This window comes from Lissotriton vulgaris, unplaced genomic scaffold (assembly GCF_964263255.1).
Source record: "Lissotriton vulgaris unplaced genomic scaffold, aLisVul1.2 SCAFFOLD_4546, whole genome shotgun sequence".
NCBI classification, from domain to species: domain Eukaryota; kingdom Metazoa; phylum Chordata; class Amphibia; order Caudata; family Salamandridae; genus Lissotriton; species Lissotriton vulgaris.
Genome location: NW_028247009.1, coordinates 106,324 through 132,713, shown reverse-complemented (window position 1 = coordinate 132,713; position 26,390 = coordinate 106,324). Strand labels below are relative to the sequence as shown.

The following is a 26,390-nucleotide window of genomic DNA, read 5'->3' as shown; positions in this document are numbered from 1 at the left end:
AAGACAGAACCAGAATTACCGATAGAACCAGGTCAACTGGAGCCACGCCCACTTACACATAAATCCTATAGGTAACTGGAGCTACTCCCACTTCTACCCCGAGTTACTCCCACCTTGGAACCTGGAGCCCCTGCCACATACACCTGTGTCAGCTGTAGACACTCCCAGTTACAGATGAGGCCACGCCGCTTCAGAGGAAGACGCTCCTGTCTCTCTGCAGACACTCCCACCCCGGCTGCTCAGCACAGTGAACCCTGGGAGTGCCGTGAGAGAATAGAGACACGCCCACTTCACACTTTTTCAGAAACGAAACTTATCTCTAGAAAAATGGCGGCAAAGAAACGGCTCAAGGAGGAGTTTTCCTGCTCCGTTTGCCTGGAATATTTCACTGACCCCGTGTTTTTGGAGTGTGGACATGTCTTCTGTCTGCCTTGTATCACTCGGTGCTGGGAGGGGCTGCAGACAGACTTCCCCTGCCCCCAGTGCAGAGAAACCTCTAAGAAAAAAACATTAAGGCCCATCAGACAGCTGGGAAACATAGTGGAACTGTTGAAAGAGCTTCACACCCCGAGTACGACCGCCCAGGGGGAGAATCTATGCGGAGAACACGAGGAGAAGCTGAAACTGTTCTGTGAAGATGACCAGGAGCCCATCTGCGTGATCTGCCGCGAGTCCAGAGACCACAAGGCTCACTCAGTACTTCCCATGCGAGAGGCTGCCCAGGAGTACAAGGTGAGTAAAATATAGATGTGTGATTGGGTGGGGGCCTCCCCAAATGCATATCATTTCAAAGGCTGCCAAGGATTACAAGGCCTGTGTGCCACCGATTTGGCCTTCCAAAGGTTCTGATTCAAAAAAAGTTTTTATTTTCTCATTGCACCTGTATATTCATGGGTTCATATGTTTCAGCATCTAAGCATAGTTAGCTGCTCCATTGCAAGTCTTTTTGATTGCATTCTGGGACTTGTAGTTTTGTCTTCATGTATAAAAGACAAATTACACATTCCAGAATGCAAAGAGAAAATATTGACACCCACCATACTCACTGAGATTGAAGTCTGTTCCTGTGTCAATGCACACACCACCTTTGAAAGTACAGTTCCTCAATACTGCAATGTAATGGAAGAAATACAGAACTCCAGGGGCCGTATTACGTATAAAGTGCCATGGGGGCGCAATGGGCCTTTGCTTGCCTCCTGGGCACCTTAGTATTTCAGAAGGGGCCTCAGACGCTTGTGTGGCCCCTTCTGAAATACCAATAGCGCTGGTGCAAATAAAGCACCAGCCAGTGCGTTAAATGGAAAAAAATTAAGTGCAAGTACTAATCAAATTGAGTTAGGGGATGCGGATAGTGGGAGGGGCTAGGGGGATATGATACAATGGCACTTCTTCTATCTGATGTGACCCTGTCACCAGGTAGGTCGCCCCCCTAGCCACCGCGCGGTCCTCCTCGAGCCGTGTGCTGCGCTCTGCCCGCTGGTTCCTCCTGCATTTCTGTGCCTGTGAGTTCGCCGTTTTTTTCCCCCGCTGTAAGTTCGCCGTTTTACCCCTGTTTTGTTTCTTTAGTATCCCCCTTGTTCCCATCTTGCCTTCTGTTCCCATTTTTGTTTTGTTTTCTTTATATTTTATTTTGAGTTGTCATTTGGTCTTTCCCCTCGCTCCCCCTTGCCTTCTGTGCCCCCCGCCTCGCCCTCGTTTCCCGCCGCTGCTCCCTGCGGCTCCACCCCGACGCCCCCATTCGCCACCCCGCTCCCGCCTCCCAGCTGCTCCTCCCTCCCTCAGCCCCTCATATGGAGGCCGCACGGCGTACGCGCGCAGCAGGTGCGCCGATTGTGCGCCAAAGCCGCGCCAAAGGCCAGCCCGTCTACGCCCGTCCGCGCCTGGACCGCTCCCAGCGCCAGACCCCATGGCCCCCGTTGACGCCAGACCACACGATGGACCTACGACGCCACCGCCCTCAATGCACTCAACGCCGGTCGAATTCCGGCCTGCTACCAAGCCACCCCGAAATGCACCCACGGACCCATCACCTGCCAAGCCTGCAAATTCACCTGCCTCCGGACCTGCACCGCACCCGCCAAGCCGAGCACCAGCAGCAACCACCTCAAGTGTATCCTGCTCAACACACGCTCCTTCCACAGACACGGCGTGGAACTCTGGAGCCTGCTCGACACTACATCTCCAGACGTCGCCTTCCTCACAGAAACCTGGATGAACGCCTCCTCAACACCCGACATCGCCATAGCCATCCCGGACGGATACAAGATCACCCTGAGGGACCGCGTGAACCAGACGGGAGGAGGCATCACCATCGTACGCAAGAACACCATCCGCATCTCAACCAACTCCAATGACACCTTCACCGCCGCCGAACACCTCCACTTCCAGATACTCACCGACCCCAAGACGACCCTCAGAGGAACCCTCATATACAAACCCCCCCCCGGGACCACGCACACAATTCAGCGACGCCATTGCCGACTTCATCAGCCCGCACGCCCTCGCCTCCGCTGACTACATCCTCCTAGGGTACCTCAACTTCCACCTGGAGAACAACAAGGACAGCAACACCACCACCCTGCTGGATAACCTCTCCAACCTCTGACTCAAGCAACTGGTGAACACCCCCACCCAGTACGCCGGCCACACGCTTTAACCCGTCTTCTCCTCCAGCAAGCACATCTCCTTCAGCCACTCCACCGGACTACACTGGACTGACCACAGCTGCGTCCACTTCAGCTTCAGGAAAAACACGACCCACCACCACCCACAACAGATTCCTTGCCGGAGCTGGAGCAAGATCACCGCCGAGCAGCTCAGCACCTCCCTCCGCCTGAACCCTCCCGCCAGCACCACGGACCCCAACGAAGCAGCCAGCAACCTCACACAGTGGCTGACCGCCTGCGCCGACGACCTCGCACCACTAAAGAACCCTCCCAGCAGACCCGGCAGCACGGACCCCAACGAAGCAGCCAGCAACCTCACACAGTGGCTGACCGCCTGCGCCGACGACCTCGCACCACTAAAGAACCCTCCCAGCAGACCCGGCAGCAAGAAAGCCCCCTGGTTCACCGACGAACTCAAGGACTCCAGGGAGAACTGATGCACCCTCGAGAAAGCTTGGCGCCACGACCAGACCCCAGACAACATGACCGCCCTCAAACACGCCACCCGCAAACACCACCAGCTGATCCACACCACCAAGAAGACGGCATTCAAAGAACAACTGGGCAACAACACCCACGACAGCAAGGAACTCTTCAGCATCGTCACATAGCTCTCCAACCCCAGCGCTGGAAACAACAACATCACCCCCTCGCAAGACCTCTGCGACTCTCTCGCCTCGTTCTTCCATCGCAAGATCGCCGACATACACAACAGCTTCGGCGCACAGACCACGCACCCAACCGCTGTACCAACGCCCCCCCCACCACCACCCTCTGCAACTGGACCCCGGTCAGCACCGAAGACACCACCCGCACGATGAACACCATCCACTCCGGATCACCAACCGACCCCTGCCCCCACCACATCTTCAACAAGGCCGACGCCATCATCGCACCCCAACTACGGGACATCATCAACACATCCTTCCACACCGCCACCTTCCCGGAGAGCTGGAAGCACACCGAGCTCAGCGCCCTCCTGAAGAAACCTACAGCGGACCCCACCGACCTCAAGAACTTCCGCCCCATCTCGCTCCTCCTTTTTCCTGCCAAAGTCATCGAGAAAACCGTCAACAGACAGCTCGCCACCTTCCTCGAGGCGAATGGATCCCTCGACCCCCTCACAGTCCGGTTTCCGAGCCAACCACAGCACCGAGACCGCCCTGATCGCAGCCACCGATGACATCAGATCCCTGCTCGACAGCGGGGAAACAGCAGCCCTCATCCTCCTGAACCTCTCTGCAGCGTTCGACACTGTCTGCCACCGCACCCTAGTACAGCGCCTCAACAACATCGGAATCCAAGAGAAGGCACTGGAGTGGATCATCTCGTTCCTCGCCGGAAGAACCCAGAGAGTCCGCCTCCCCCCGTTCAGATCCGTGGCCACCGAAGTCATTTGCGGCGTTCCACAAGGAACTTCTCTCAGTCCAACCCTCTTCAACGTCTACATGAGCCCCCTCGCAGCCATCGCACGCCAACACAACCTCAACATCATCTCCTACGCCGACGACACCCAGCTGATCCTCTCCCTCACCAACCACCCCTCCACCGCCAGAACCACCCTACACGAAGGGATGAAAGACGTCGCCGAGTGGATGAAGAACACTCGCCTGAAACTGAACTCAGACAAGACGGAAGTCCTCATCCTGGGATCGTCACCCTCCGCCTGGGATGACTCCTGGTGGCCCCCTGCCCTGGGCACCACTCCCAAGCCAACGGACCACGCACGCAACCTGGGCTTCATCCTGGACTCCTCCCTCTCGATGACCAGACAAGTCAACTCCATCTCCTCATCGTGCTTTAACACCCTGCGTATGCTCCGTAAGATCTTCCGATGGATCCCCACCGAGACCAGGAAGACCGTCACCCAGGCACTTGTCACCAGCCGACTGGACTACGGGAACACCCTCTACGCCGGAACCACAGCCAAACTCCAGAAAAGACTCCCAACGCATCCAGAACGCCTCCGCACGACTCATCCTGGACATCCCCCGACACAGCCACATCTCCGGCCACCTGAGAGACCTGCACTGGCTCCCCATCAGCAAGAGGATCACGTTCAGGCTCCTCTCCCACGCACACCAGGCGCTCCACGACCTAGGCCCCAAGTACCTCAACGACCGCCTGACCTTCTACACGCCCTCCCGCCAGCTACGATCGACCAGCCTCGCCCTCGCCGCCTTACCACTCATCCGCAGAGCCACCGCCGGAGGAAGATCCTTCTCCTACCTGGCAGCCAAGACTTGGAACTCCCTCCCCATCCACCTTCGACTGACCCAGGACCATCTCTCCTTCAGGAAACAACTCAAGACCTGGCTGTTCGAGCAGTAGCGCACCCCTCTCCCCCAGCGCCCTGAGACCCTTCCGGGTGAGTAGCGCGCTATACAAATGTCATGATTGATTGATTGATGTGTATTAATTTTGTATTTGCATTGTCCTTGTTGGTAATTTCAAATTCCCCATACGTGCAGATTCCCTCTGCACATGTGACATAACACATGCTTAGTAATTAATAGCCATTTTGCTGTTATGAACCACTAAAATATGTATGCAACCCATTGCACTTAAAGTGATCTAGACATATTCTGTGTGGTCTTTGGCCAGAAATGTTTTCACACTGCTCAACACTGTGTGATTATTAAACCTTCCTTGTCTGATCATGAGCTGTTGCTGTATTTGTAGGCCAGCACAGAGTGATGGTGGGCCACCTATGTAGTATCTTGTGCCAGTGATGTGGGGTCCTGGTTCAGCCCTATCAGACCTTGGCTCTGGACTTTCAGATCTTTGCCCAGTACCTTATTTCTCACAGAGAACACAGACCACGAAAAGATCAGGATGAGCTCAGGAAGAATATCACTTAGTTCATAATGGCATGCATGCAAAAACTTGTGAAATAGAGGGTAGACTTTTAGCTTTAAATTATATTTTATCTTTCCCATCCTTTTTCCTTCATTCCCAAGAAAGCTAACAGAAAAGACAATTGAAATATATCTCTCTAATAACTCGTAGGTATTCCCAATATGTTGACATGTACACTTTGGGGGTCTGTAATGTAAGTAGCCATGGTCGTTCCACCTATCTTTACTACATGAAAGGAGACTGCAGGGGAAACTCCTGGCACAGCATATTCAACATGCACACTCCTATTCTACTGCTTTACAAGTTCCTTTCTTTTAAACCAGGTAACACCAAACTGTATTTGTACAGTCCTGGGCATCGTCCCTCCTTTAGCATCATAGTTTTCAAGAGATCCTCATTTAAAGGGCTCATCCTCATTTCCTCTTGTATGCAATGTGATCTCAGCACTGTGGGGTACTGGGTGTTGGTAGTTTAGTATGTTGATTTGGACACTGGCATACTGGGTCTGCAGCGGGTGTGCGGAGCAGAGTGGAGGCAGGGATGGGTGGGACCTGTGTTAGTTCATGGTTTCTAAGTGCTATGGAAACAAATCAGACCAACATTTTTAGCATCTGGAAGGGGGATGTAAAAACATCTCAACTATCCCTCTTTATGAGTCATGAATCCCCCAGCCCAGGCGTGGCACAGCCCAGCATGAAGGCAGATTAGTAATCGTGTCTCCCTCACACCTGGTCTTAGATCGTCGTTAGTTGGTGTCAGAAGGTGACTAGCTAAATATTCCAGAGTAGATTCTTTGCAACACTATGCACATCTCATTATTTTAGCTCAGTTATCCCTAAAGATGACATTACGTTCTTTGAACAGTATTACCATTCATGCATTACTGTCAGCACACTTTAGAATACTTAGCATCTGCCTCCCTCTGCTTGAAGCCACCGACCATCTAGGAACTTCTAGGGTCCTGGTTCTACCTATCTTACATAACACATGGAAATATGTTTGAGGCCTCAAATATTCAAGACTGACCGACTTGTGGTGTCTTCTGGCACAGAAGGAATCTCAGCTCACAACCCACATTTCCTTTTCAGATTGGTGATTTAACAGGGGTGTGTTGCCTACAGTGAAAGGACAACCTAAAAGAACTCACTAACTACAACGGACGGATTCTGCAAGTCTCTCTGATTGCAGGACATGTCTTGGATGTAGGGGCTGGTCCGCAACGCCACCGGGATGGCCAGGGGAGAAAAGGACAAGTGGCACTGGGTCTGTATACCCCACCCTGGCTATCCCCACGGTGGGCCCAGCGATGAAGCACTTCCGGTCACCCGCCAATCGTGAGGCCGGAAGGTGCGAAGGCCGGATATGTTCTGGCTGCCCCAGGTTGGCATCCCGCCGGATCGTGCAAGTCCCGGCCCACGGGGCCTGGGTCCTAAACGCTGCGTCCACTATCCATTTTGGGGGGTGGGGGGGTGGTGGACGCTCTGTCCACAACCTACTGAACCCTTTTAATGCATTTTATGCAGCCATGCCAGATTCTATTAATTGCTGTCCCCACCATCCCGCATGCACACACACACACACCCCTAGTCCTCTCTCATCTTAACACTTGACAATAGAAACAATAAATGCAGCAAAAGAACATCACAGACCTGTCCTCCTTCAGATCCTGAAGGAAAATGAAGCCCAGTGAACCCCCTTTTCATTTTTAAGGTTTGGTCAGAGACAGCTGTAGCTGTTTAATCAGCCTTAGGATATTCATTTCCATAAATAAAAAATACATATGTAGAGGGGAATTTTACTAAACCGTGTTCATCCCTGGATCTGTTCAGCTGTCATTCACATTCTGCTTCCAATCACCACAACAAATAGCATGGGGTAAAGCAGCAGCTCATGAAGGCAACTAACCACCTTGCACTGTGAGTGACGACATTTTTCCTTACCACATGGGTACATTTGCCTTAAAAAGTGCACTTCACTGCCAGGCTGGTGGGCCAGTACTTTACCCTGGCAATTCTTTTTTTCTTTCCAGTTTTTATCAATTTTTTAGTCATTGTGTTTGTTCAAAATAGGTTTCCAAGTTACAGTAATTAAGGGCCAATGTAGCTTTTCCTTGCACCAATTAGAATCATACTTCCATTTGATGTGTATTAATACTAAAAAGGGGTTCTAAACCAGTCGTCGCAGTCTATTTTTTCAATATATTCGTTCTAATACTTCAAGTTAGTTCTGTGGGGCCTTTGCTGAAATTAGGAGTACTGTGCTGCTCTTTGAAGATAAACAAGCATTTGCAATGCAATAGATCTCACATTTGCGAGAGTTTAACCTATTGGCATTGTAATTGACAATGCCTTTTATTTACGTTTTAAAAACCAACACCTAAATAAAAGACAGTGCCATTTATAATGCCAATAGCGGTACAAAAGGGGGTTGTGATGGACGGAGCATCTGAATCAATCAAACACTCACACCCAGTCAAAAGATCTGGGTTTAATCCATCCACGGTGATGGATTAAACCCAGATCTTTTGACTGGGTGTGAGTGTTAGATTGATTCAGATGCTCTGTCCATCACCACCCCCTTTTGTACCATTTATAATGCCAATGGCTCAAACTCTAACAACTGCGAGACCTATTGCATTGCAAATGCTTGTTTAGGTTTTTGCTGTAAGGGATCCGTTACCCTGGGTAGTGGTGCCTTGGAACTTTGGTGAGTCCTGGTGCCTCACGTTTTGGTGCAGAGGCAGAGTTGTCTCTCCAGAGCAGGTGTACCTCTTCCTGGGTGTCGGAGACATTGATCGGGCTGGGGGGCTAGATGACGCTGTACTAGACTTTGCTTTCTTTGGTGCCTACGGCTGCAGGGAGATAGCTCCTCTATCTCAAGAGAGATCCTTGGTGATTTTTACAGGGCCTGCGACTCTCCATGTTTTTATGAAGCCTCACAGCAACAACAAGATGAGCTGGAGGATGATGATTGTCGAATTCAGAGACGACCGGCAGGAGTTTGCGCCCAAAGTCCACCACAAGGCACTTCTCAGGGCCTGCAGCGGTTCTTCATCTTTCGTCTCCCTTTGTCCATCTGATCTAAAGTTCAGGGCCTAGAGGTGCCACCTAAACACTGAATTTAGAGGCATTGCAGGGGAGTGACAGGTAATGGCCATTGGGCCCCTTACCTTAGGTTGTCTACACTCTCTAATATGTCCATCACAGGGCTAGGGACAGAGCCCTAGACCTAATAGGTCAAGTCTTCTCATCTTCAAGATGGAGGAAACTAATAAATGTGCTTCACTTCGCATCCTGCACCTGAGGGTTGAGTTGACAGAGGGGGATACACCTCTTATTCTTCCCACCTGTCCTCTCGCCAAAAGTGGGAGGGGAGGCCTGAATCGCATTACCAAGGCAATAAGGCCTTTGAAGCTTACCGCCACAGACGACTATTCCCGACTGTGGTGTTGGGGGTAGGTGTGAACACCTTTACCCGGTGTAGGGTTTGATCTCGACCTCCAAGGGTGCAGGCCCTCAACCCATGAGGTCAGAAACTCCTCTGGTAGTGGCAGGCTGGCTAAGACCAGTCGGACCACACCAGGTGTGTGTAGGTTTTCAGTGGACCCCTATAAGGAGACTGTTCATGTACATCCACCCCATGTATTATCTATGTCTTCCCCGTGCGCTTACAATATCCAAGAATGGACGTAGATATTGTAGGGGCAGATACGTCCTCGTAGGAGATATAGTGCACCCTGCCTTAGGGCTATAAAGCCTGCTTGAGGGTTGTCTTTCCCATATCCCTTTCGGTGTCTGCAGGCATGGTACACAGGGCTGTGTGCCATGTCTACTCTTCGGTTTGGTCTGCACCAAGGCACCCCTCCTGCAATGGCAGTGTCCATGGTCTCGGTGAGGGGAATCTAGGGTGGCACAATTCATGCTGCTATCCTCGGGGTCCCGCTTCAGTGGCAAAGTCCTAGGTACCATGGGTACCATCCACTAGGGACTTACAAGGGGTCCTGAAGTTGTGCCAGTTGGGAAACAAAAGGTACAATTTAGGGAAAGAGATCTGCCACAGGGGGCCTGATTTGCAGGGACTCCATGCTCCTTAATTTGAAACCGCATCAGTATCAAGCAAAAAGTAGGGGGTAGCCATATCAAAAAGAGACACTTTCCTACACTTGGGATTGAATAATGTATGGTCACCCCCACACACTTTTTGCATGGTCAACCCCTCCCACCTTTTTCTCCAATGCTGATGGCTCTGATAGTGCACTGGAGTGGTCAGCCGTGGCCCCAGTGCTCCCCCTAAAACTGTTTGTTTGTGTAAACTGGCAACCCCAAATGACAAGCACTTTGCCCCCTTAAAAGTCCCTAGTATAGGGTACCAGTGGTACCCAGGGCATGGTGGTAAAGAGGTTCTCAGGGCTTGCAGCTCTGTTTCTGCCACACTGAGTGACCCAATTTAACTTCTGACAACAGACCTGCCATTGCAGACTGCAGGAAGAGTGCTAACTGCTCAAATTCAACTTTGCCTTCATCATGTGTGGCAAAATTAATGCACTGTCTTTAATGTAGGTCAGTCACCTCCTAACGTCCAGGAGGCAGGGTGCAATATATTAAAGGGGTGGACATGTAACTGCAAGTTTAGATTGCCCTATATATGCCTTTTACCATTAAAGGACATTGCAAGTGAACGGCGGTCCATAGGATAACATGGACTGGAACCTGGGCAAACCCGAGGTAGCCAGCTCCATTATGGTACCCCCTAAATATGTTGTGTTTGGTATCAAACAACTTGCCTTCTCACTCTTAACACAATGTTGTGGACGGAGCGATGTGGCATGCACCCAGAAGGCTACCTTAGAGGTTGCCTACCTGGTTGCCCCAGTTGACCTCCCACGCTTGCTGTCATGAAGACAGGAATGTGATCCCCTGCCAGGCAGTTTGAACACTACCAGGAGTCAGGAACAAAGGCCCGGGCAGAAAGGAGATCACACCTCCTCCCTCCCAGGCTGGCTAGTGGAGTGGCACATGAAGGCGGTAGGCTTCAAAGGCTACATCACCTCTGATATGCATCCAGGCTGCTCCCCAAAGGAAGGAACAGCCATCCTCCTGCCCCCAGACACATTTGCACCCAGGCAGTCTGGAAAATTGGATGGGAGGCATGCACCTTCAGAAGGCAAGCCAGACCTCTAGGGTAGTCTGCCTGATCTGAATAGCAGAGGAAGACGTCTGCCATTTTTAAAAGGCTGTCGAGGCTTACAAGGTGAGTATTACACAGATTTGGCCTTCAATAGGTTTTGAATCAGAAACGTTTTTAATTTATTTTTGCACTTGTATATATTCATGGGTTCCTAATTTTCTGCATCCAAGCATGGTTAGCTTTTTTCATTGCATTCTAGGAGTTGTATTTTTGTCTTTCTGGTATAAAAGCGGGGCTACACTTCCCAGAATGCAAAGGGGACATGTGGACACCCACCATAGCTCTGAGATCTAAGTCTGTTCCTCTGTCGATGCATGCTCCACCTCTTAAAGGACAGTTCCACAATACTGCAATGTTTGTTAGTAGGTGAGAGGAAGTAGTAGCTTTATTCTGGAGTTGGCAAAGGAGGCTTATGTCTAGCAAACAATTTGTCACTATTCCTGGCCACCTTCGACTCCACCCACACCATCTATGTTCACCATAGATTTGTATTCAGAACTAGGCTGTTTGTGGGCTGGAAAATTAGATAGTCAGGAGGTGTACGTCCCCAGACTGCTAGCCCCACCTCTGGGGTGGGCTACCTGGTCTGCACAGCAGAGAAAGACTCATACCATTTTTAAAAGTGCTAGAATAGAGGGTTCAGGGAAGAGAAGGTGACTTGCACACAGTCATGGTCACTTCAGGGGCAGATTAGCCACTGGCACTAGTAGCCCATTGGCCACTTACACCCATACCTCTAAAGCCACTAAATCATACCTCTAAAGCCACTAAATCTAGGATTTAATGGCCACCCGACACCAGAACTTCAGTTCTGCATCAACCTGCATTGAAGAAGACAAAGAGACCCGTGTCTGCGATAACAGGACTTGCCCAAACTAAAAGAGGGATACTCTGCTCCTGTGGCTATGCTCCTAGAATCGCCTGATCAAGCCTCTCCATAGGCTAACTCTCAGATTCCCTAGCCAGAGGGACTCTGTGAGAGCCTAAGCAACCTGGGTCCATACTCTTCCCTGTTATCTACAGCCTCTAACTGGAGCTTCATCGTGCTCTAGTCACAGAAAACCGCATCAAGAGTCACCAGTATGCTGGGGCGTGGCCACGCAGGCGATTAGGATGGACATGCTCTGCTGGAGCTCCGCTGCTTATTCCCCCTTAATCCGATCATTTATCAGTTTCATAGCAAATTCGGGGCCGCTAAATAACTCTACTGAGCCCCGACAAGACTGGGGACAACCAGTAAACTTCATGTGCACCGAGCAGGAAGGAAACTCAGAAACGAATGAGCAGTGGAGATCTACAAGGTAGTCATCGACTTAAATCTCCTACATGCGGACCACCGAAAACTTAGACAGGACGTCCATGTTGGAAGTCACAATGGCGGAAATCTCCCCACAGGCGCAGGCTGCGGAAAAACGGCTTAAAGATCTCGCAGCCCTGGTTGATTTTCTTGAGAATCGAGTTGAAGATGCAGAAGGTCGATCAAGGTGGAACAATGTGCCTGTGGTGGGGCATTCGGAGGGCTAAGAAGGAAAGGACGCATTTGCCTACAGAGCACTGGATCCGCAATCTACTGCCGAAGGGAACGCTCTCTCCTCATTTTGTCATTGAGGAGGCACACAAGGTGCCGAACAGACCCCCGCCTCCGAAATGCAATAATAAACATCATTTAAAGATAAGGGAGTAAAAGTAAGGTAAAATTCAGGGAACATGTCCAGAAAGAAAATCAGTTAAAGGTAACCATAACAAGTCTTTTTTGATTTGTAAAGGTACAGTGGTGGCAAAGGCACAATCAAGCCTATGGTGATGACATAACGAGTTCCACCAAGCATTATATGAAATCCTTGAAGTATCCTTCCAGTTGGTTGTAATTATCTGAAAAGTAATAGCTATATAAAGATCTATAAATTTACGTATATTACATTGAACATTCCCTATAGGTGAAGAACCACCCAAAAAAATATGTATAATCTCAAAGGGATAGCCCGTGGCTAAGATGTCATTTAATTTTGACCAGATACAGGACCAGAGGGACTTAACCAACGGACAATGAAAAAACATGTGGAGAAGATCACTATTAGCATGTGAGCAGGACCAACATTTTTTGGACTCAAGTTACTTGAATTTATGTAAATCAGAAGGAGTAAAAAAAAGTCTATTGTAAAAAAAAAAAAAAAGCCTGTGTGGTGCTGGCAGAACGAGAAACCGTATGTATTTTAGACCAAATAGTATCCCAAACCTGGAGAGAAAATTCTTGAGCTAGGTCACTCTCCCATAAAAGGCTCAAATTAAAACTTGAGCTATCAGTAGAGGGATGGGAAAGAATTTTATAGATAGCAGCAGCTCTGAAAGGAGTAGAAAAATCTGGTGGGGGTGAGAAAGCCAGGACAATGGTGGTTAGGGAACCACTCTGAGATATAATAGAGGTTAGGGCATGTTGAAGCAAGGGAAATTGAGAAGAATGTGCGTTAGAAAGATGAAAAGTGTCATGAATGTCAGAGTAGGATCTCAAGGAATTATCTATAAGTAAGTGGTCATGGGTGATGATACCTTTGTCAAACCATTCTTTCCAGAAAAGCGCTCTATTATTAATCTTTAGAGACTTGTTGCACCAAATCAGAGTTAAAAAGTGAAGGTTGGCTTGTGAGAAAAAGGAGCGAAACAATGAAAGAGCTAGTGCCTTAGAGTGTTTTAAATATGGGAGTAGAAAATTTCTTCGGAGGTTGAGATAAGCGAGTAGCTGTAAGGAAGAAAAAGGAGCGAGTTGCGCTAGTTCTAATGAGCTCCAGGAAGTTAAGGGAGGAGAAGATGAATCTGTTCGGAAAGGCCAAATTTGTTTTAAAGTAAAGGCTGAATGAAATCTAGAAATATTAGAAAAATTGACCCCACCTAAATCTTTGGATTGTTGGAGGCGAGAGAGAGAAATTCTAGCTTTGCGATTATTCCATAAGAATTTTGTTAGAAGGCGATTTATGGTTTTGAAGAAAAAATGCGGTAGAGAGATAGGAAGCATGGAGAGATAAAAATTAACAATAGGAAGTAGCATCACTTTAACCGTTGCTAGCCTCCCCCACCAGGATAAGAAAAGGGGGGACCACCCGTCTATAAGTGAAGAGACCTTTTTAAGTATATCTGTATGGTTGAGTTTAATAGTTTCTTTAATTGTATTGGCATAAAGGATGCCTAAACATTTAATATTTCTGGGGTTCCATTCAAAGCCAGATCCCTGGAACATTGAGAGAGGCAGAATGTGTTAAGAGGTAGGACTTCAGATTTGTCTATGTTCAATTTGTATCCAGAAACTGAGGAGTAGTCATGCAGTAAAGAGAAAAGTGCCGGTAAAGAAGTGGCCAGTATAGAGAGATAAAGTAAAATGTCATCCGCATAAGCAGTAAATTTGATCTCAGTAGTCTTATATGTGAAGCCAGTATAGGATGATGAGCACCGAATTTTTTCCAAGAAAGGTTCTAAAGCGAGAAGGGGAGAGAGGGGACAACCTTGTCTGGTTCCTCTATGAAGGGAAAAATATTTAGATTGAACGCCATTGACCCACATAGAAGTAGAGGGATCAGAATACAACAATTGAATTTAATGAATATTGGGGGGACTAAAACCATGCCATCTCAGCGCTCCAAACATAAAATCCCAACTGACCCTATCAAAGGCTTTTTCAGCATCTAATGTGATAGCTGCAACAGGGGAATTCATCTTTGAAGCAAGGTGTATGATATTAAGGAGAGTCCTTGAGTTATCAGTAATAGATCTACCTTTGACAAACCCAGACTGATAGATGTTGACAAGATCAGGGATGACTTTATTAATACGAATATCTAAGATTTTGGTGTAAAATTTACAATCTATATTGATTAATGAGATGGGCTGATAGTTTCTGCAAAGGGAAGGATCCTTATCTTTTTTAGGAATTGGGCAAAGCATTGCTTGTGTAAAGGATCCCCTAGATTCACCTTTAGCGAGAAAGTGATTAATCAGGGAAAGTAAGTGTGGTATTAAAACATTCTTGAACTGGAGATAAAAACGCATAGTAAAGCCATCTGGACCGCGTGTTTTGTCATTTGGCAGAAGGGTGAAAGCATTGAGTATTTCCTTCTCTGAGATAGGAATGTCCAGGGACGAGTGATCCACAGGATTATCAAGGGACTTGGGGATAGATTGAAAGAAAGAGTCAATTTGTGCAGTAGAAGGACTGGATTCTGGAGTGTAGAGGGAAGAATAGTAATGGACAAAACAGTCAGGATTTTAGCATCAGTGGACTGACGAACTCCCTGAGAATCAGTGATAGTTATAATCTTAGATTTCTGCTTTTTGATTTTAAGATAATTTTACAAGTGATTTGCCTGCTCTGTTACATCCTCCATACATTTTAGCGTTAAATTTGAGAAGCTTATTAGAAGCAGAGTCCCACGAATGTTTATTATACTGCATTTTCGCTTTGATAAGAGAAGATAATGTCTCGGAGGAGTTAGTGGTGAAGTAAAGATGTTCAAGTTCTTTAATTTGTTTGAGGATGTGAGATGATTGTGAGAGGGCTTTTTTCCTCTTTCGGGATACAAAGTCAATGATACAGCCTCTGTCGGCGGCCTTGAAGGCTTCCTAAATGAAGTGAAAATCAGAGGTAGAATTAAGATTAATGTGGAAGAATTCTTCCATAAAAAGCGTAAAGTGCTCATTAAAGTGGGAATCTAAAAGGAGAGAGTTGTTAAAGCGCCAGCGTCGAGAGTCAGGAGTAGGTAAGGGGTAATCCATGTCCAAAATAACAGGGGCGTCGCCTGAAATAAGAATAGAACCGATTTCTGAGTTAGTCATAAATTGGAAGGCATGTTGAGTGAGGAAAATATAGTCAGTACGGGAATGTTGTAGTACTTTATTCGATAAAAAACATTTATCATAAAAGTAAAAACCACTTTCAAGTACCAACAACCCTTAAAATTCATACAAAGCAGGATACAGATTTTATGTACATTAAAAACATATATACAGTTAAAATTGGATGAACCAGTAAAACCATTAAAAATAGGATAGCAGCATGGTCAGACACAGTTAACCTGAGATATCATTTAGCACCCTCATTTGAAATCATCTTTAGCTGCTTAGATCTTATCTGCCACGCCAAAGGCAATGATGAAAACATCTGTTGTAAGAATGCGCAGGGCGTTAAGGTGCTGTCTGAAGCCCAGCTCACTACAAATTGGCCTAATCCACCGTTTTCTTACACCCCTATAGGCTCTACAAGCGAATATAAAATGTGCTAAAGACTCTTTGGGGCATGGGCAACATGGACATGAGGTATGGTCAGGCAGGGAAGGTCTCCACTTTCCAGTAAATGAATTTAATGGTATGCTTCCATATCTGAATTTTAAGAAAAGTGTTCTGTCGCCAGGTGATTGAATGAAATCCAGAAATGGTTCGAACTTTCTGGCAGACTTATTGTTCAGAAATTGATCGGTCAAAGGTCCCCACCTATGTCCCTCTAGTTCCTCCTTCAGAACCCAGTCCCTATACAATTTCTTAACAAAATATTTTGGTGGGGGGGACTGAGTCAGCCAAAGCTCGCCCAATCCCAACCACGTGACCAACTCCTTCAGCTTGCTCAGCCATCGAATCTTGGCACAGCCGCCCAAGCTGATGAGTTCATCAAATGCCGCAGCGTAATTGACTAGATCCGTTGATCTTCGCAAGCGCGCCCAGAATAACAAAGGGCGCAGGCGGACTATATCCTTGATTGAGCGTCTTCCCAAATCAAGGAAAAGTGGTTTTAGAGGAGTTGAGGCTGGGAGCAATACCAAATCTCGAAAAAACTTGTTCTCTGCCCTAACCAGTTCCGGGATGTTCTCGAACCCCCAAAGTTCGGAGCCATAAACTGCTGAAGCCAACGCCTTCCCTTCCTAAACTGCCAGGGCCGGGGCTATAGGTCTGCTGGTCGAGCCTCGATGGTCTCTTGCAATAGCTCCTGCCACACTCTTGAGGTTCAGGAGCATTTTCGAGACATGGGAGTTCCAGGTCATTTTATTATTAATTCTTATACCCAAATAGTCAAAAGCCTCGACAACCTCCAGAGGCGCCCCATTCAGTGAGATGTTTAACCTTTTTACTGTTTTGGATGAGGACAGTGCCATCAGCTTTGTTTTGGAGGTGTTGATGGTTAAGCCACGCTCTACACAAAACAAGCTGAATTTGTCCAGGAGTTTCTGGAGGCCCATTGGTATCTTTGAGATCAGGAGGGTATCATCTGCGAAGAGAAGGGTGGGTGTTTTCTCTCCCGCCAGGACTGGGGCGTCGGCCGGGTCCTCCCTCAAATGGTCCACCGCCCCATTCACAAAGAGGGAGAACTGGGTCTCCACAAGAGGGGTGCCCCGGATAGCTTGTTCGTAGGATGCATCACCCAGGGAACCTGTGGTCAACTGCGCAATGGGTGGCAAGGTCTCTTGCCACTCAGGTGCAGATGATTCTATAAAGGGGGCGGGACAACAACACTATTACCAGGTAGTCAGTCCACACTATTGAGCACAGAGTCGACCGGTTCCCCAATAAGAGACCAGAGTGGCATGTGTCTAATTTGGATATTTGAGTGTTTGGGAGGGCAAGACCGGTATTCAAGGGCCAGCAGATTCTCCGCAATTTCCCTATTGTATAACTCCATTTTAATACAATCAGTCAAAGAACTGGGGGGGGACATTCTTTCCACCACGGCCATATCTTCTCTAATGATAGAACGACACCCCCTCACGTGACGTAGCCAGTGTATGGCTTTGTTGTGAACCGCCTCCCTATCCTCTTTGGTAACCCTTGCGCCTAGCTTTGGGACTTTCGTCATATAGACAACTAAAGGGTTGAATCTAAAGGAAGGATGATGGATAGGCGGAATAACCTGCCTGGTTCCTACGTTCATTCCTCCTGTAGTGCTTTCTTTGATTGAATTGGGACCCCTGCCCATGTCTTCTTCCGATCTGGATTTCACCATTCCAGCTTAAGTACTCGGTTTGGGTTGCCCTATTGCCCTATTATCATTAAAATGTTTATGCACTAGACTCCCGCCCACTTTGCCATCCCCATTTTGTGGTTGTGTAATGGGAGCAGTTAGCCCCTTTTTAATAACCCTAGGTGGAGGTAAGGATGCTTTAGCTTGCGAGTCATTAATCGTGACCAGTTTCTGGGTGTCGACAACCCCCTTTAAGATGTTTTTAATAAAATGCAGATCATTCTCTAATTTCTCTAATTTCTTCGTTAATAACCTGTTTAAATAGGAACAGTTCGCACAACCCCCCCCCCCCAGCAGCAGGAGTTAACTCCAAAGCCTTAGTACCAACTATTGGGACTTCAGCGTGGTCGCCCGAAAGGCCTTCCAGGACTGCAAATCTATTAGAACAATCGATACCCAGGCTGTGAGGTAACTCATCCTCCTCCCCTTCAGGGCCAAGCTCTTGTAATGTATTCTCGCTGGATTGAGGGAACTGGAGGTTTGGTGGCCCTTAAAGGGGATTATGAACTTCGCTAATCGGGGGCGTGTAGGGGGCTTTTTTATTGAAGATAGCAGGGATCACTTTTTTACGATGTAGAAGTAAGGCATCAGAGAGAGGGTCAAGTGGTCCCGCAAGATTCGTGTTTGGGCCCCCAGTCAGAACCTCCTCACAGTCCCTAACGATGCTTTCGATTCTAACAAGAGCACAGTTAGTGGCCGCAAGAGCTGATTTTTTAGATTTTTTACCCTTTTTTGCCTGCACTTGGGAAAGGCCCCCCTCAGTAGCCTTCCTCTTTCCCATTTATCACTACAGATGGCAATCACTACTCCGCAAAATGTAACTGCAGTGATATACCACCGACAAACAATGTCTTTGTCCCCGCTTCCCCCTTCGGAGCCCCACAGTACCTTGTTCCTAGCAAATATGGTGTCTTTGGTCAGAGCTTAGCGGGGGGGAGGCCCTGCCTTGCCTCGTCCAGCCCCGGACGGCCACAGACGGCCCGCCCTTTGCCCGGGCTTCGCCCAGCACGTCCCACGCAGCGGGGAGCGATGATGTTAAATAAGGTTTATGGGCGGGCTGCAGCACAGGTGGTGTGACGCACGGACTCCTGGTCGCTGGAGTCCCGTGCGGTGTGCTAGAGTTGCCCCCACAGCAGTTCTTAACAGCACAGCCCTTGACGGTGAGCCCCTCCTGGGGCGATAACAGCTCCGGTGAAGAAAAGCCCAGGAAAGCGAAGCGGGACCCGCGCCAGCGGGTTCCGCGAGAGGTATTTCTGTGCTTGTGGGCGGGACGGACTCCTGGTCGCTGGAGTCCCGTGCGGTATGCTCGAGTTGCCCCCACAGCAGTTCTTAACAGCACAGCCCTTGACGATGAGCCCCTCCTGGGGCGATAATAGCTCCGGTGAAGAAAAGCCCAGGAAAGCGAAGTGGGAATGGGAAGCATGCACTGGAGAAAAAAAGGAGAATTCAAGTGAGTCGGGAATCTATAAGGCATCTGGAAGAGATGGTTTTATGAAAGGATTTTTGCATCTTATTGGCAACATATCTTGTTAGTGATTTCCGGTCCAAAAAGGGAGCCATGAGTTGATTACAGTCGCCACCCACAATTAAATCATCAGTTGCATGTGAGGAAAGAAGTGAGGAGAAATCCTTCCAAAAGGTTAAATCAATGCAATTAGGACCATACAATTTATAAAAGGAAAGCTGTACCTTGTTGACAATAGTATCTAAATACAACCATCTACCGTTAGTGTCATGAAACTCATTTTGTAACTGAACAGTCAACGATTTATGAAACAAAATGATAACACCATTTTTGTTGTTAACAGCCGGAGAGCAGAAGGCTTCTCCCACCCATTGTTTACGCAATGAAGACAGATCTTGTAAAGTAAGGTGTGTTTCTTGCAACAGAGCTACTTGACATTTCAATCTCGCTAAATGGGATAAAACGCGTTGCTTTTTAATAGGATTGCGAATACCTTTAACATTCCAAGAGATAATGCGAAGGCCGCTCATTCCTGAAAATTGAAGGAGAGTCGGCGAAAGAATGTAGAGCAGTCAAAAAAGAGTAGAAGAAAAGATAAAAGGGTTGAAAAGTTGTTAAAGTATTGAGAACAAAGAATAGCAAAAGATAATGGTCCATATGACCAATTCAGGGAAAAGAACCAGAACAAAGAAAGAGAAATAAAAAGTCCTTGGCTGAAATAAAGAAAGAAGAAAATGTAGAAAGGAGTAAAAAGAACAGTATTACCAGAGAGGAAAGAAAGAGATACAACAACCACAAAAACATGATAAAAGGAGTAAATTGAAAAGGAAAAGAGGAATACAACAGAAGAAGAGGAGGAGAAGGGAAAAGGGAAGGAAGAAGGAAAGATAAAGGAAGGTAGAGAAGCAGGGAGGAAGAGGACCACAAATGTCCAAAAAAGAAGGTAGGGAAGAAGAGATGACAATAAGCACCAGGGCTTCAGTCACAGTAAGCAAAAAATTAAAAAACAATAATGTGAGAGGGGGGACGACAAAGGCAGATATAGCCATTGCACAAAGAGGGGCACCGAGGAGTAACCTAAAGCGTTCCAAAGCTATTAAAAGGGAAAATAGAAGAGAAAAAAATACCTCCTATGTAAAAGCATAATGAATAAATGTGACAAAAAGGAGGGGACTTACCACACACAGGAGCAACTAACAACGATTTTGGTCAGACCGTATGATCATACAGATGGGGATCTTCGAAAACAGCACAGAGGGAGTCTATAGAAAAGGAATAAGGAACAAACATAATACAATTAGGAAACGTGACAAGACAAATTACATCCAAGAAATAAAGTAAAAAGGTTAGCACATAGCTAAAAAGACAATCAAGTTTTAGTAAGTTTCATAACTTCTCCTCAATGAGTATGGATGAATTTCCGAAGGTTGGCTGTATCGTCAAAGGAAAATGTTCTGTCTTTATAAGTAACCTTGAAGGAACAGGGATGTATAAGACCATATGGAAGGTTAATGGATTTCAGTGCTGGTCGAAGATCGAGAAATTCTTTGCGTCTGTTGACTGTTGGTTTCGATACATCTTGGCTGAAGAAGATCCGATGGCCGGACTAGAACAGCTGTTTAGATTGCTTGGCAGCATTGAGGATAGCCATAAGGTCAGAGTACAACAAGAAATAGGCAATAATACCTCTTGGTTTAGTAGAAGAAGCAGCATTTTGAGGTCCAAGACGATGTGCTTGCTGCATATTAAGATCCATTGACTTTGGAAGGCCAACAATCGTCAAGACTTGAGACTTCAGAAAGGAGATCACGTCCGATCCCTCGGAACCCTCCGGAATACCATAGATGCGAAGATTATTGCACCTATTGCGTTTTTCTAAGTCCTCTGTGGCTTTCTTGAGTTGAGCGACTTCTTTGGAAAGACTATCAACCTCAGTGATAACATCCGGAGCATCACTTATCTTTTGTTCCACATCGGAGAGTCTCAGATCCAAACCTGACCACTTTTCTTCAATTCTTTGAAGCGTAGCTAAGGTGTCAGACATAAAGGGGCGAAGAAGGCGTAACTCCTCCATGACATCCATTAACGTGAGAGGAAGAGGCGATTTAGATGGGGAGGAGTCTTTCTTCATACGCTTACTGGTGTTTGCGGCAGAATCCTTGCGACTTCCTGAAGAAGGTCCTGTGGCCCCATGTTTGGTATATTGCGAATGATCCATAATGAAAAAAGGATATGATAGACGCAATTAATTACTTATTAGGAGAAAGAGTGGGCACCAACCTTCACAAAAAAAACGAGTAGCAAGGGACAGAGTCAGTAAAAGCTCGGAAAAAAATCAGTCCCAGCAGCATTGATATGCGTAAGAAACAGATTCAGCTACTGTGTGGATGTCAAAGCAATTGAAGGCAGACTACAGAAGCATACAGAGTCCCAGCTGAGCAGAGCAGGGCATTTCAGGAAAGTTTAACACAATGAAGAAGAAAAAAAAAACAAAAAAACAGCATGCACTTCCAATAAATACAGACCCAGCCTTCTGTAAAAAAATAAAAAATCCATTGGGGAAACAGGAGAGATGCAATGAGGGTGATGATGGAGCCATCTGGAAAGGAAGAGGCTTCAAATGAGGCACTGAATACGGCTGACCGGGGAGGCGCTGGACATCATCATTTGTGCAAGTAATATCCCTAAAGCTTGACATGTATGCACGCCGAACACAGGATTAAAATATGGAATAAGAAGATCGGCAGAAGCCTTCTTTCCAGGAATATCACTATAACGGGATCAAAGCAATTATACCTATCGATTATAGAGGATCCTATGGAGCTATAAGTGCCCAGCTGCCCCCCATCCGGATTAGTCACACACCGTTGGGACATTCGGAAATCAACTAGAAACATAGAGTACTTTCGTTTGCCCGAAGTAATTTACCGGGCCCTGTCCGGAAACAAATCAACAGTTTCCCAGGGACGCCATTCAAAATCAGCAAGGTCATATATGCCGTTGTAAGAAGAAAGCTTGCCTTACACATACACATTGTCCTGAAGAAGGTGGCATAGAGAAATACATGAGCCACCGAAACGCGTTGACGCATCATTGAATGTTACATCCAAAGAACCATACGGGTGTCTCTTGATGAATTAAAGATAATTAACGAGTTCTATATGGAGTAACCAACTAGAGATGCTTTTTATTTGTTTGCACTACACTTGGTCGTTAGCTTTCATATATTCAGATTTATGTACACAGTCTTTCTATTGTATATTGTGTTTTTTTAATTTTAGAATTGTGCTAAAATGATTGGTCAATAGGACTTTTTAATTGTTTTGTATATACAAATTGTTTTATAAATGCTGTAGAACATACTATTATCAATTTTATTAAAGACACAGTATTTTTCATATTTTTCATATTTTAGTTACGTTGCTCTCTTGATATCATTTCACCACTTTTGAGGAATTGAACCCGTTATGAATGGATGCATGATATAGCCGAGTGTGAGTTATTGGTTAGGGTAACCTTCCACTGTCAATACTGATTGGTGGGGAATGTAACAGTCCCAGGAGAAATCCTTTTATTTGACGTACCAGTGGTACCCCTTCTCTTGGGTTTGGGGTCACTCCATTTGATTTTCACTTCAAATGAGGCACCCCATTCAATAAAAATCAAATAATTACGTAAAGGAGTCCAATGTATTTATTATATCTGGCAGAATAATGTGGTGTATTTAATGCCAGAGCACATTCCGTTGAGGAGACGGCATTCCATTATGCATGCTATGCAATGAAAATTCACAAAATGGCAGCCGCAATAAATCAATGCTGAGGTAGCAGAAGAAAGTTGAAAAATTAAGCTAATGTGGCATATTCACGTCTAAAAAGTAACCTGCACACTCCTGGCCACTTCCGACGCTAAATACCGCCTTGTGGGAACTGGCACTTAATCATTAGAGTCCCTTCGCTACAAAAACGGCACTCTGCGCTCCTGAGCTCTTTAGAGCGCGGCCATCTTGGAGCCGTCGCCGCGCGCTCTCTCCTTAGTGTTTTTTTTTAAAAGGTGATTCCTCAGCTCTTTTGTAGATTGGAGAAGGGGTTGGGCAGTCTTGATTGATACGGGCATGTTTTTGAAGATACTGGATGGAGAGATGGCGAAGGCCTTTTGCAGATACTGGATGCAGAGATGAAGAAGGCCATTTGCTTATTTTATTTTATTTTTTTTCTTGCACTTCTTTCTCTGCAATCTGATGGTGTTCTGGCGCAGATACTAAGCTTGTCAGCCAAATGTGCGGGGTGCATGCTTTGATGGCTTTGTAGAGGATGCAGCTTGTTTTGAAGTTGGTGTTGCCTAGCTAGAGGAGCCCATGGAAAGTTTGTGATCATATTTTTTCATGACCTTTATGAGGCATGTTGATGCATGTAAGGTGTCCTTAATGGGGGTCCAGTGTGGATCTGGGAGGCTGTATAGCAGGACATTGTCACAGCCCAGATGAGGGAATAGGAGGACTGGAGGAAATTTTATATTGTCCCTGTCTAGGAGGAATGTTTTCACTTTACTCTGTAGAGCGAGCTGGTAAAAGACAGCCTTGGTTTTCTTGGTGATGTGTGACCCTAGGGTCAGGTCAATGCTGAGTGTGAATCTGAGGGCGGGGCATTGGAAGGATGTTTGGGGTTCTAATCCATCAAAATCTATTTGTTGAGCCAGGTTTGCACTAGTTCTCGTTTTTTGCACTGTTTTGGTGAGGTGGCGTTTAAGTTAGGTGCGTGACATCCATCCTTGATAAGGTACCAGTGTTTGAGATTTTCATGTCGGCTGCAAATGAGTCTTTTGTGTGTACTGAGGAAGACTTCTAAGCAGGACAAAAGAACTCACTGAGGGGTAGGAGAATGCAAAGTGTCTATGTTGTGTCAAATTCATATAATAGATGATGATCACCTTTGAAGCCTAATGCAGAACATGTGAATGCGGAAATTTAACATGATGACAATTGAGTACCGTGTGTACAGTATTTACGGCAACAGATGTAGTCTGTAGCATCATAGGCCAGCTGCAAAGATGAAATATTCATGCTTGCTTCAAACAATTGATCTAACTAGTGATATGCTGAATAGCTGTTGGATAAGATTAACACATGGACTGTTTTTCAGAAAAAACTTCATGGCCACGTGGAACGACTGAAAAAGGAGCTGGAGAGCCTGCAGACATGGGAAGCTGAGCAAAGTAGGACTTCATCGGAGGTGGAGGTGAGAGGTTTTCTGGCTGTATTTGTAGAGAGAGGCGAGACATGGAGGCCTCTTACTAAAATAAAGTAAAGAACCAAGGGGGTACGTCTGAGAGTCAGGACTTGAGATGAGATGTGGGGCATATTCAGGATGGAACTTGAGGTGAGGGACTTTGGGGTAATCCTGAAATACCTGGAAGTGTGAGACCTGTGAGTTCACCTGACAGCTGATGTTGAAAGACATGCATGTAGGTACATCTGATGGTCAAAACTGGAGGTAAGAGACATGGGCTTACACCTGACAGTCAGAATTGAAGGTGAGAGCCATGGGGTACCAGTAATGAACACAAGTGGAGGTGTGAGACATGGAGGTACCCCTGTTAGAACTGGAGGTGAGAGGCATGGGGTAACTGACAAGCGGAGCTTTAGGTGAGGGACTTATGGTACCCCTGATCATCACAACTGGAGGTGAGATGTATGGGGCAACCCTGGCAATCAGCAATGGAGGTGAAAAATGTGGCCGTACCTTTGACAGTCCTAACTGGAGATCACCCTGCTTGGCACTATCCCTGATAGAACTGGAGGTGAGGTGCATGGTGGTACCCCTGGCAATTAAAGGTGGAAGTGAGAGAAAGGATGATATCCCTGACCCTCGGATGTGGCGGCGGCACTCATGTCAATGAGATCTGAAGTCAGGAGACCGGGAAAACCTTTACAAGCTAAACTTCAGGACAGGGGCATCGGTGTACCTTGACCGTCGAGCTATCCATTATTAGGACTCTTCTGAATGACATCAACTCGCTTTATCGAGGGCTGCCTAAGTATCTTATTAATTTCCTTTAAGCCATTGAGAACTCCAGTGCTAGCTGATTTTGTAACCCCCTTTGTGCTTGTCCATCTCCCGCTTTCTAGCACTCTACGCTGGCACCTGGTCTTTAGCGCACTGCATATGCTGGTGTGCCTTGCACAAAAATGGCCCAATCCTTATTGGTCAAAGAATCTTCCCAAACTCCGATGCCAGAATTATTTGTTCTGGTACTGATAATGCTGTGGCCATGCATCCTGACAAGTGACGCAGGAAACTCAAAAACAATCAAACTGATGTTTTTAACCAGAGCAGTAACTGCCACTGACGTTCAGACGGCCATGCTGCATTTGTGTTTTTTGGATTCCAACCGGTCACAGGGACCCAGACTGTCACCTTTTACATTGTTCCTCTGTTTTCCAGCCTGCCTTTCATTCCATTCGACCCACCAACCCCCAAATAACCATGCCTATCCTCTGCTGCAGTTACAGCTATGACTGTGCAGTCCACCTACCCTGGTATGGCAGAGGCTTCGTTCAACCTCTCCCAGCTTGATGAGGCACTCTGGCTATAACCACTTAGTTTTTTAAGGGCACTACCTGTGCATAGACTGTTGAGATGGAGTTTGCTCCAGGGTTGGGGTGGGTGCACTTGGCTCCTCTGTTTTACTGTGCATAGCAACTGTTTGTTCGCTCTGAAAGGTTTCTTTTCATTGGGCAAGTCGTTTTTTTTGTCATGGTTGTTATTGTTTACATGATACAGAGTTTAGGTACTATCATGGTTGCTTCCATTTCTTCCTTGCAGGGGACACTAGTAGTCTCTATTTCATCCTCTTGCCTCATAGAGGTTCCTGGCCCGAGCTTAGACACGCTTTACTCACACACATCCAATACCAAGGCGGGAACCCTGCACAATTTCACCAAGAAGCACTTCCTGTCACCCTATATCAGCTCAGCAACCCCTCGATAGACCTGAACTCTATTGTGTGGTATCCTCTGCTGTAGGGGGATCCCCTGGCCACGCCACTCACCCCCTCCCCTGTGTTTGTATTGGTTGACACCACTGTAAATGCTATAGAATGTCACGGTGGCAAACGTTCTGAGGCGAGCTCCCTGCGAGGAGTGAGAGAAGGCTTCCAAGACGAACAGCTGTGGCTGGGGTCCTTCCGTTGTACCTAAAGAAATAAACATCAATTTTGG

General features: G+C 46.9%; 1 protein-coding gene across 1 annotated transcript in view; it reads left to right on the top strand.

The window, feature by feature from the left end:
• Positions 1–308: 308 nt before the first annotated feature.
• Positions 309–26,390, top strand: part of LOC147665673 (E3 ubiquitin-protein ligase TRIM39-like) — a gene marked incomplete at its 3' end in the record, with an annotated part of 100,079 nt that continues 73,997 nt past the window's right edge. Inside the window, exons 1-2 of the mRNA XM_086949606.1 lie at positions 309–732; positions 24,313–24,408. Coding sequence (XP_086805732.1) covers positions 328–732; positions 24,313–24,408 — 501 coding nt within the window. The remainder of the gene's footprint in view (positions 733–24,312; positions 24,409–26,390) is intronic.